This window comes from Dendrobates tinctorius, unplaced genomic scaffold (genome assembly GCF_039654945.1).
Source record: "Dendrobates tinctorius isolate UK_male_01 unplaced genomic scaffold, ASM3965494v1 ptg000020l, whole genome shotgun sequence".
In the NCBI taxonomy this organism is placed as follows: domain Eukaryota; kingdom Metazoa; phylum Chordata; class Amphibia; order Anura; family Dendrobatidae; genus Dendrobates; species Dendrobates tinctorius.
In genome coordinates, this window is record NW_027361688.1 from 24,253,813 (window position 1) to 24,265,955 (window position 12,143).

Genomic DNA, 12,143 nt, shown 5'->3' on the forward strand with positions numbered 1-12,143 from the left:
AGTAATCTAGATGCAGTACTGAGTAAACTATGGGTGGCATCGAGGGGTAAACTACAGGCAGCCTGGAGGCATAATCTGAGTAAACTATGGCAGCATCGGCGTGTAATCTGGGTGCGGCACCGAGGAGTAATCTGACACTGACATGCTGCAGGTTTTAAAAAAATGCTGCAGTTCTCAAATTCAGACATGAAAAAGAACTGATAAAAAAAAAGTGGCTGCAAAAAAAATAGCAATGTTTGAACAAAGCCTAAGGAGACGCTTCAGGAAAATCACTGCTGATGTTTTCTTGATGCATATTCTGCTTCAGAAATGATGGGGGTACAGCAGGGTCAGACAACCATGTGCTCTTACTCTAAGGGTAAGTTCACACTAGGCATTTTTTTTCTGCAGCAAAGCCTGATCTCTTGGCAGGAAAGAAGCTGCAGAAACCAAGCATTTTTTTTTACAACATTTTGCTGTTTTTGGCATGCTAGATTTGCCTCTTGTGCATGTTGATATGGATTAGTGCCAAAAAAAAGTTTTGGCACAAAAAACGCAGCATAATCTGATTCCTGCATTTTTTCACCACTCATTCATGTCAATGGGTGAAAACCGCTGAAAAAAAACATGAAAGAAGTGATATGTTCTATTGTGCGAAAAAACAAGCAAAGCATAGAAAACTGAGACAAAAAAAAAACAATGTGTGTGCACATGAGATTCCTGAAACCTCATAGACGTCACTGGTACTGTAAAACACAGTTGAAAATTTGCATTAAAAAACGCTGGAAAAAACGCCTAGTGTGAACTGACCCTAAGGCTGAGTTCAGACATCAGTGTATCACGCTCCGAGTTCGTACTGTCTGTAGGTCACCTGACCCGATCATGACATCTCTTAGGCTGTCATGTTCATGACGAGCCCCACGGCCGGTCCGTGCAGAGTAGTCCTTACTTGGATCCTGACACACAGTCGTCTGAATTCATCCTAAGATTGTCGGATCCGATCTGTCGGCGCGTGTAACGCTAACATAGGTCCAGTGCTGCCTCTATTTTTCCTGCACTTTAAAGCTGTTCGACAGACGGAGCACATGCGTGGATTTCTGGTTTGTTGGACAATTCCCTGCATGTGTTGTGGCTGTTGAACAGCCGTGAGACATGCAGCCGCGAGGACTCGTACATATTATTCGAGCACGCCGAAGATACTCTATTAGCACACGAGCATGGCGGATAAAACCATATCCGAGGACATTCGCTCATCACTAATCATAACCTTCCAGGAAAAGACTAGCACTGGTGGCCTAACACGCACAGTGCTTACAAGCTCTTTTGTATAGAGCTTGTAAGCACTGCGGCTGGTCGGGACCTCTGGAGCTTCGGATCCTGCCCAGTTTTAGCGGCGATCTGCTCCTATGATTTTGTAGACAAGTTGATACTGATGATATTAAGGAGGGTTTATGGTGCTGGGTGGGGTATGACTAGACGGCCCAGAAAGGTGACGTAAGGGCCCGCAGGTATGACTACACAGGGTGTATGGTGGCACTTTACCTGCAGCCTGGTTAACGAGATGTATTGGTGACCTCCGCACGTCTAATCCACCGCTCTCTGAGTATTTCTTATATTTGGACGTACTTTTCTGTTTCTATTCTAGATGTTTTAACAATGTCTGAAAAAGAGAGTAGTGAGTGCACGGGGGGAACTGAGCAACCGCGGGAGCAGGAAGAAAACGCAGCTCCTACGAAGAATAATCCCCCTGAGGAAGGACAAGCCGTCTCCGAACCGTTGGCCATAACTCGCAAGCGTCCCGAGGCCAAATCTAACAGTGTGTCAGCCGAGGAGGAGGAGAGCCAGCCCCCCGACAAGCCGGAGCAGGTGAGGAATGGGCAAGATATCGCCCTGGTCTAAGGCGCATTCAGACGTCAGCATTCGTATGCGAAAATCGATCTGTGGTTTTCATGGATAGCGCTCATACCTGTGAGATTCTATGGGGCTGTTCACAGTGATCAGAGATCCGCGGAATATATTGGAGACATGTCTGATTTTGATCGGCGAGCAGCAATGCAAGTCAATGGGTACGTGAAAAAGCTGACCGCACTCAGGTGACGTTCAAGTGCAGTCCGATGTTCACGAACTGTCAGAATAGAGAAGGTGGAGAAAATCAGATCACAGTCGTAATTGGTTTGATCTTCTCTTACTCAAAAAAATCGGTTGTCTGAATCGTGCCTAAGGCTCTTTTTTTGCTTTGTTTTTTAGGCTCAGTTTTTTTGTAACCCCGTAAAGTGGTTTTTGCTATTTTGGAGAACCCTTCTCCCAGGCTGATGTTAGTTTAAAAAAAGGAAAAAAAAAACCCAGCTCTCCTTCCCCAGGTTCAGCTATGAGTCTCCGCCGCTGCTCCTGGTGTCGTGCACCAATTCTCCATTTCTATGTTTTATGACATACTTTGCACAAGTGAAAGGGACAATAAAAGGAGAGGTAATGGGCCACCTGTACGAGTTTGGCCTTAGTACAGTGACAGAATAAAAGGTCATCTACTAAATCTGCAGTCCATGCTGTCATCTCACCACTTGGCTGTCATGTCAGGCACCAATATAAACACTTTATGCCCAACGCAAAATTTCACCTTGGTGACATTTTTTTCTGTTTTTAGTCTCTCAAAATTGTATGTATTTGTAGGATTATAAGACGCACCTCAGGTTTAGGCCACATAAAAAAGGTCAAACATGTCTCCTATATATTAAAACTTCCCTGCCAGTGTAAAGAAGTGGAGAGGTCACATGTCACTAATTTCAATGCACAAGCGAGGTTATACTAATAGGGTTAGTGTTCTCTGCATCATGTACATAATACACATACATAGCTGTACAGCACACACATTATGTGCACTCTCTGCAGCACATACACACGTGGTTAAAATTGTTGGTACAGAAAACCCCACAATGGTGACAGAAATAACTTGAATCTGAAAAAAGAAATAATAAATCAAAAATCTATGAAAATAAACAAATGAAAGTCAGACATTGCTTTTCCACCATGCTTCCACATAATTTTTAAAAAACAAAACTCATGAAATAGGCCTGGACAGAAATGATAGCACCCCTGAAAATAATGTGACAAAAGGGACATGTTAAATCGCGGTGTGTCCACTAATTAGCATCACAGGTGTCAACAGTCTTGGAATCAGTGAGTGGCCTGTATAGAGGGCTACAGATACTCACTGTGCTGTTTGGTGACACGGTGTGTATCACACTCAACATGGGCCAGAGGAAGCAAAGGAAAGAGTTGTCTCAGGAGATTAAAAAGAAAATTATAGACAAACATGTTAAAGGTAAAAGTTATAAGACCATCTCCAAGCAGCTTGATGTTCCTGTGACTACAGCTGCACATATTATTCAGAAATGTAAGCCCCGTGGGACTGTAACCAACCTCCATGGATGTGGCCGCAGGAGGAAAATTGATGACAAATCAAAGAGACGGATAATACGAATAGTAAAAAAAGGGCCCAGAAAAACTTCTAAATCTGTTTAAAGGTGAACTTCAAGCTCAAGGAACATCAGTGTCAGAACACACCATCTGTCGTTGTATGAGCCAAAGTGGACTTCATGGGAGACAACCAAGGACACCATTGTTGAAAAAAAAATCATAAAAAAGCCAGACTGGAATTTGCCAAACTACATGTTGACATGCCACAAAGCTTCTGTGAGAATGTCCTATGGACAGATGAGATAAAAATGGAACTTTTTGGCAAGGCACATCAGCTCTCTGTTCACAGATGGAAAAATGAAGCATTTAAAAATTAAAGAAAAGAACACTGTCCCTACTGTGAAACATGGAGGAGGCTCTGTTATGTTCTGGGGCTGCTTTACTACATCTGGCACAGGGTGTCTAGAATCTGTGCAGGATACAATGAAATCTCAAGACTATCAAGGGATTCTAGAGAGAAATGTGCTGCCCAGTGTCAGAAAGCTTGGTCTCAGTCACAGGTCATGGATCTTGGAACAGGATAATGACCCAAAACACACAGATAAAAACACCCAAGAATGGCTAAGAGGAAAACAATGGACTATTCTGAAGTGGCCTTCTATGAGCCCTGATCTAAATCCTATTGAGCATCTCTGGAAAGAGCTGATACATGCCGTCTGGAAAAGGCAACCTTCAAACACGAGACACTGGAGCAGTTTGCTCTTGAGGAGTGGACCAAAATACCTGTTGAGAGGCGCAGAAGTCTCATTGACAGTTACAGGAATCGTTTGATTGCAAAAGGTTGTGCAACAAAATATTAACCATCATTTCTGTCCAGGCCCATTTCATGAGCTTTATTTTTAAAAAAATTCTGTGGACGCATGGTGGAAAAGCAATGTCTGACTTTCATTTGTTTCATTTTCATAGATTTTTGATTCATTATTACTTTTGTCAGATTCAAGTTATTTCTGTGACCATTTGTGGGTTTTTCTGTCATTAAACGAGGGGTACCAACAATTTTGACCGCGTGTGTACATATACACAAAACTGCTGCATATACATTACATGCATACTCTACTCTGTTACACGCACACTCATCTCCCCTATTTGCACACAGCTCTGCTACTTGTTTCTGCTACATATGCGCACAGCTATTCTACATGAGCACAGTTTTTCTACATGCGTACACACTTCTCTCCTACATTCATACGCAGCTCTGCTATATATACATACAGCTATGCTGCATATAGTATACACACACCTCTCCTACGTACACACAGAGCTCTCCTACATACACACACACACAGCTACTCAGGATGCACAATCTCTGGACAGGTTCCGGTAGCTTTCTTTCCTGCCCTGCACTGATCAGATACATCAGTGTTGGGCAGGATGAGGGAGAGCAGTCCTCTCAGTGATTAATAAAGACACTGTCTGCATTCTCCTCCGGGAAGTCTTATAGTCCAAAAAATAAGATCTTTTTTGCAAAACTTATTATTTAAACTTGAAGCTGATAATCATTTATTTAAAGAAAAATAGAATGGCTAGGGGTTAATTGCAAGAAGGGTACGGGTAGATTTTTTTTTTTGCAAAGCTTAATTCTGCTGATTGTGACTAGTCCTATCTTCAGTTTCGTCATCTGCTTTCATGATAATGTCAGTATCACGTGGCTGCACTGGGTGAAGGTCGCCATAATGGGCACTGAGTAATAAAACAACCTTGTGATAAAATGATAGGGAGGGTTTAGTGTCCATAAAAAAAGCTTATGATATAAACTCACTACATCAAAACTATATCCATTATCCGGATGCCACCAGGAGCCCTGTAAACTTGTAGAGGGTTGTGGTGTTTCATCTCTATCCAGTTATAACTAAAATATCTAAATTAATTGGTGGAAGGTATCAATGCCAGCCATTTCTTCGTCTGCCAGCGGACCTTCCGGAGGATGTATGCTTCGCACCCGACCAACCTTCCAAGGCTTTCAGCGTTGCATCTTACCCTTTAGACCTTTGAGACCAAAAGAGCTGCTGAAGTTGAAGGGGCTTTTTTGGAGACATACTTGGCACCAAGACATCAGGTTCTTTGTCAATAGAGGGAAAGACCTCTCGGATTGATCCTTTCATATGGTTCTCGGAGCAGGGATTTCAATCATAGTGGTGGTGCCCTGTCAGATAGCGTCTTGGACCTTATTCTCTACTCACTACTTCACGGCACCTTTGAGCTAGTCTTGACCTAAAGATCCTGGAGATGCCTCTTGGCCATGTTGGACAGCTCCATATCCTATGGGACAACTGGGAAAACCTGATTTCCCCAGGTATTATCCTTCCATCTGGTGGATGACTCTGGCAAGGGTCTGAAATATTGAAGCCTTGGAGAGTCAGTCTTCCAGGTAGATCCTTGAGAATGACCTCCTCGGTCCTTCTCGTCAGTTTGGTAGTGGTGTTCCTGCTTCTGTCAGGAGAGTGGAAAAGTACTGGAAAAGTTTCACATGCCCATTTTCTGTGCCCAAAATTTAGTGCAGTGATGCTTCTTATCGACTTGGTCCTAGCTTCCACTGACATGATGAAAATCACATCTGTGCTTCCAAACACTTCGACCCCCAAAGTGTTCATCAAGCACACTTCACAGATATCTCCCTTTAGTTTGAAGTGCTGAAAAGACAAATGATCATGAGAAACGCTTAAGAATCTGCCCTCCAAAATCTCCTGTTTATGGCCAAGTTGTGAATAACCCTTCTGTAGTATTAGTTTTCCCACCCCAGGGACTGCCCATATGGTTCCTGTATTCCCAATGAAAAATCAGAGAAATTAAGATTTTTGGTACTCACTGTAAAATCTTTCTCATAGCCTTCATTGGGGGGACACAGCGGCCTCCCTTATACTTAGTGGCAACATATCCCATAATCTATGGTTCCTGTGTCCCCCCAGTAAAATCTACGAAAAACATATTTAAGGTGAGTACCAGAAATCTTCATTTTTCCGTGGAACTCATTATTCTTTATTTTCTTGCAGGAGTCTGTTGCCAAATCTCCATCATCATGGGGCTATTGGGGTAACTGGGGCAAGTCCTTAATTTCCACAGCTACGGCAACAGTGGCTACTGTTGGTGAGTATAGATAGTTCCTGGATAAGGTCTATACGCCCCGAGTCTCTACTATAATGTCTGTAGAGTTGTATATGTGTGCCATTGACTACCATTGTTAATGGGACGTGAACTTTGTATTAAAATTTTGTAGTCTACGTAAAGTAAAAGCTGGATGTAATGGCCAAACTTACACTAAAACGTCATTCTTTTGATTAAATTTGGGCTTTATAAAGTTGGGAGCACTGACTACCAGTAGATTGTCCAACGTTCGAAACCATCGTCCGTCGACTGGAATGACTGGGAGATTGAAGAGTTTCTTCTGTAAAAGATGAAACCTCACCTCTATTAGTACATTTTTAGGATAAGACTATACAGACAACCCTGTGTTGTCACACCGTTAAAGACTTGCTCATCCTCAGCAAAAGTACACTGCTCCTTTGGATTCCTACTTGCTTGCAGCTGCGCATGTTGCAAGCAGAGGCAGGGGCAGTGAAGCAGGCTGAGATCGTGAGTTAACAGTGCGCAGTAGCAATCCGTCCGGCCTCGGAGAAGGTCATGTAGAAGGTGACAGTAAATGCTCTTCTTCACAGGTCAAGGCATCTCTTCTGCAATCGAGAAGGCAGAGAGCTCACTGGGAGTCCCAAGTCCTGTAGAGTTGTCATTTAGAGATTGTTCAGAATCCACAGAAGGCAAGTAATTTCAACAATTGGTTTATTTAATTGCAATATTATCTTATAGTATTTTTGCAATGTGCTTTTTTTTTATCAGTTTTACAACCTGACTCTAAACTTTTTAATAAAAAAAAAAAAACCCACGTTTCATCAAACTATATAAAAAAGTTAGTTAAATTTAAAGGGACCCTGTTGCTAGGTTTGGGGGCACTAGCTCATTGACTTGTTAGTCTGCAGATGACCTCTAAGGGCTAGTGAAGACGTCCTTGCAAATCAGTCCGTATCAGGCTGTGACTATAGGGTAGCTAGGACTGTGGACCCTAATTTAGTCCCTCGAGTTAAAGGAGGTCCTAGGCTATCCCTGTCCCTAGGATTACTCCTGATGGTGTGGATGCCTGGGTCACATACCTCGCTGAACTCTTGCATCATTCTAATCTGATCCCCGTCCCCTGGACTTATACGAGTCCAGCAGTGGCGGACCTTTGTGCAAATGAAGCGAAGGACATTACCACGCAGTGCGGTGCATGATCCACTGATATGTCTGCTCAATGCACTTGTGCCCCTTGCTGATAACCCAAAAGATGAGACTATGTACTTACCCTTTTACTGCTTAAAGCCAAAGTTTTGACATTCACATTTCTTTCGAACACTAAACCCCAGCTGCATAACGACTTAGGCATGCTATTCCTCTTGTCAGATGCTGGATCTGGAGAAAGCAGTGAACCCAAAGAAGCAGAGGGCTCATCCCCCATTACAGGCGCGTTGGGATTCCTCTCCAGTATCTCTACAGCGGTGCAGAGCACAGTAAGTAAAGCCTGAGTCTACAAATGGTGGAAGAATTCCACCGCAAATCTTCTACAGAAAAATCTACGTGTTATGGATGCTCTACCATTGGCTGCAGATTTGTCTGCTGATTTTGGTGCAGATTTCATTCTCTGAATTCCAAAAGGTAAAATCCACAGGAGATTCATAATAAAATTGACATATTGTGGATTAGAATAGAAAATCTACAGCAGGTCTACACGTTCACTACATGTGCATGAAGTTTCCGAAATTCCATCCATGTATTTTTTTTTTACGTTTTTTTTTTTCAGTGAGGAACCCGTAGCTTTTCCACGGCATATAATCCATGGAGATACCCAGGATTTAGGATCTATTCACATCTGTGTTGTGGTTTCCATGTGTAAAGTTAAGTGTGGCTCCGTGCTACATCTGCCAAAAGTGTCCGACTAGCTCCATTGATTAAAGAGGTCCATGAAATTTCCTCGCAGTGTCCATCAGAAAAAAATGGCACTACATGTATTTAGATTTTTCAATCAAATATGACTGAGCCTGCAATGGAGGTGTGAACAGAGCCTAACTATATTGAGTTACTTACCCAAATGCGGGAATTGATCTGGTTTCATAGCTCTGGTAGACTGGATCTTATGCAATCTGGATCTGATCTCCAGCTGTCAGACACTATTGGAGACCTTGGAAAGAAGACACAAGTGTTTTATTAATGCTTCTGTCTTCTCCTTTGCCGGCTACATAGAACTCAGTGAGCAGTATGCAGTGAACAGAGGCATCGGTACGGCCCATGTTTTGAGAGAATCTAGTGATTGCATGATCGCTGCGTCTTTCCCAGTACAGCAAAGCTACTGGGTCTTAGCAGACCTAACTCCACCCTACCAGTAACGACAGTTTACTTGGTTTTCCCCTGTAACTAGGGTTCCTGTAAATTCCACAGTTACAGTGGAGAAAAAAATAACAATAAAAGGAAATAAAAAAAATTATAGTAAAAGTAAAAATGTGTATATATCACCAGCAAGAGGTTAAAAAAAAGTCCCCATGAAAAAAAATCCCAATTTTTTTTTATACATAAAATACATTTTATTACAGATATGACAAAAAAAACCTCCAAAGCCTATTATCCAAAAGACTGTAATAACTTGGAAAATGCATTCAACATGGTAGCACGTGTAGAAATATATCTATATAAAAAAAAATCTAACCAAAAAATAGCTTTTTTTTTCTGTATGCTTTGCAAAGAAAAATTATGTAAATTTGGCAGGAATTTATATGTAGCCCAAAATGGCACTAAAAATATTACAATGTATCTTACATTAAAAAGAGGTGTCATATGGCCAAGTCAATGAAAATAAAAATAAAAATTAAGGGTTCTGAAAAAAAGGTGAAAAAAAATGGCCGGTCATTAAATCCCATTCAGGCCTGGTCATTAAGTGGTTGGTGTAATGAAAATGGTATTTTTAATGTTTAATCGCCTTTCGCCAAATCTGTTCCGTGATCTCTGCCGCAGGGGAAGACCGTGCTCACCGGAGGCCTCGATGCCTTGGAGTTTATTGGCAAAAAGACCATGGACGTTATCGCAGAAGGAGACCCAGGCTTCAAAAAAACCAAAGGACTGATGAACAGGAACGCTACTCTGTCCCATGTAGGTCAACGCTATTTACTATCATGGTAACGTTACTATTCCAACCTAGTGTGGTTGAGCAGGTCGGAGATCTGCTGCAGCTTCCTGCACAGCCGGATGGTAGGAGCGCTGCTGTTTGAGGGAAGAACAGTGAATGTAGCGCAGTGCTAACGTTTCTCTGTGACCTCTTCATTTACAGGATTTTTTTTTGTATTGGACTCCAGATTATAAAGTGATCATAGCTGATCTGGAAAAAGTTGATGTCGTCTTAATTGCACAGGATTCTGCCGTCCTGGTGTCATTTCCATTCTATCACTCCCCATAGGTTTTACGAGAAGCGAAAGAACGTGAAGAACAGCGGGTCAGCGGCGAGGTCACCGCAGAGACGGAGCGACGAGCGCACTACGGACTATTATTTGATGAGTATCAGGGGCTGGCCCACCTCGAGGCGTTAGAGATGCTGTCCAAAGAGAGCGAAGGAAAGGTAGCTGTAATCTCTCTGCTGTCACTATTCACTATCCGGCTGTACTGATCATGTCACATCATGCAGTTACATCATCTGTCATCTACAGAAGGCGATAATGTAAAAATGCACCTGTCCCCAAAGAATGTAAGATTTTGGTGCACATTCCAATCTAATATGTCCAAGAACTGTTGCGATTCTCGAATTATGTAACTTCGCATCCACACTTTTTGAGTGGGAGGTTTTTCTTCATTAGCATTCTGCCAGCATACATTGCTCCGTCCACGGTTGTGCCTTTCTCCAATTGAAAATGTCATCTCTGTTATAACTGTACGAGGTATAAGGAGACACAGTAACAGAGAGACAAAGACCATTACTAACTTCCTGTAGTGAGAGAGGAAGACTATTCCTAACTTCCTATAGTGAGAGAGGAAGACCATTACTAACTTCCTGTAGTGAGAGGAAGACCCGCCCCAACTTCCTGTAGTGACTTCCTGTAGAGAGGAAGACCCGCCCCAACTTCTTGTAGAGAGGAAGACCCGCCTCAACTTCCTGTAGAGAGGAAGACCCGCCTCAACTTCCTGTAGAGAGGAAGACCCGCCTCAACTTCCTGTAGAGAGGAAGACCCGCCTCAACTTCCTGTAGAGAGGAAGACCCGCCCCAACTTCCTGTAGAGAGGAAGACCCACCCCAACTTCCTGTAGAGAGGAAGACCCACCCCAACTTCCTTTAGAGAGGAAGACCCGCCCCAACTTCCTTTAGAGAGGAAGACCCGCCCCAACTTCCTTTAGAGAGGAAGACCCGCCCCAACTTCCTTTAGAGAGGAAGACCCGCCCCAACTTCCTTTAGAGAGGAAGACCCGCCCCAACTTCCTTTAGAGAGGAAGACCCGCCCCAACTTCCTTTTGAGAGGAAGACCCGCCCCAACTTCCTGTAGAGAGAGGAAGACCCGCCCCAACTTCCTGTAATAAGGAAGACCCGCCCTCACTTTTTTTGGTGAATGGAAGACCCGGTCCCAACTTCCTCTAGAGAGACAAAAGACCATCTCCCAATTCCTGCATAATGACAAAGACTCGCCTCCACTAACTGTAGAGACACACAGACCTGTCCGCAATTACTGTAGAGAGACTAAGATCTCCACTTCCTGTAAAGACATGACCCACCCTCACTTCTTGTAGAGAGACAAAGACCGTCCCCCACTTTCTGCAGAGAGACAAAGACCCGCCCCCACTTTCTGCAGAGAGACAAAGACCCGCCCCCACTTCCTGTAGAGAGACAAAGACCCACCCCCACTTTCTGTAGAGAGACAAAGACCCGCCCCCACTTCCTGTAGAGAGACAAAGACCCGCCCCACTTCCTGTAGAGAGACAAAGACCCGCCCCCACTTCCTGTAGAGAAATAAAGACCCACCCCCAACTTTTGTACTAATCTTTCTTGTCGCCTCTGCTATTAAAGGCAGATTGCTCTTAACAACAGATGGTGCACAGCAAGTTAGACAGAAGGAAGACACCTTTGATGGGATTTGTGGGACTGAAAACATTAAAATAATCCTTGATAGCCCCTTTATTTTGTGTTGACTTCAAAGTACCGATCCTCTGAGACCCATACAGGAGAACTTAAATTTGTTATTTGCATCCTCAGGTGAAGTCTATTATTGGGGCGCTATCGGGAGAAGAGCTGCACGATCTTAAGCAAGAGCTGGAGTCCTTGAAGGAAGTGTTCTCATTGGAAGAGTTTGATGATGATGAAGAGATGGAGAAAGGTAATATCCCTTTAAAATGTCCTAGTGTAAAACTTCCTATTTAAAAATCCATCTTTAGGAGGACCTGTCACCAGGTCAAATGTGGCCAATCTTTGCTCTTATTTTATTTCCACTGCTCCCCAGATTATTCTTTTTTTTTTTCCCCATAAGATTCCTGAGATATGGACCTTTTTATTATGTGTTAATTTTGCAAACCATAGATGTCCATAAATTAAGTTATGTTTAATAATGAGAAATGACACAGGGAATAAGTATTGAACATGCTTACTGAAATTTATTTCATAATTCGTACAAAATCCTTTGTCGGTGATGACAACTGC

At 43.0% G+C, this 12,143-nt stretch overlaps 1 protein-coding gene across 4 annotated transcripts in view; it reads left to right on the forward strand.

The window, feature by feature from the left end:
* FAM114A2 (family with sequence similarity 114 member A2) overlaps positions 1–12,143 on the forward strand; it is a 32,323-nt gene that overhangs the window by 3,494 nt on the left and 16,686 nt on the right. For all 4 annotated transcript variants that reach the window (XM_073567902.1, XM_073567904.1, XM_073567905.1 and 1 more), the window contains exons 2-8: positions 1,625–1,845; positions 6,444–6,537; positions 7,107–7,205; positions 7,885–7,991; positions 9,487–9,621; positions 9,926–10,084; positions 11,703–11,823. In XM_073567902.1, coding sequence (XP_073424003.1) covers positions 1,625–1,845; positions 6,444–6,537; positions 7,107–7,205; positions 7,885–7,991; positions 9,487–9,621; positions 9,926–10,084; positions 11,703–11,823 — 936 coding nt within the window. The remainder of the gene's footprint in view (positions 1–1,624; positions 1,846–6,443; positions 6,538–7,106; positions 7,206–7,884; positions 7,992–9,486; positions 9,622–9,925; positions 10,085–11,702; positions 11,824–12,143) is intronic.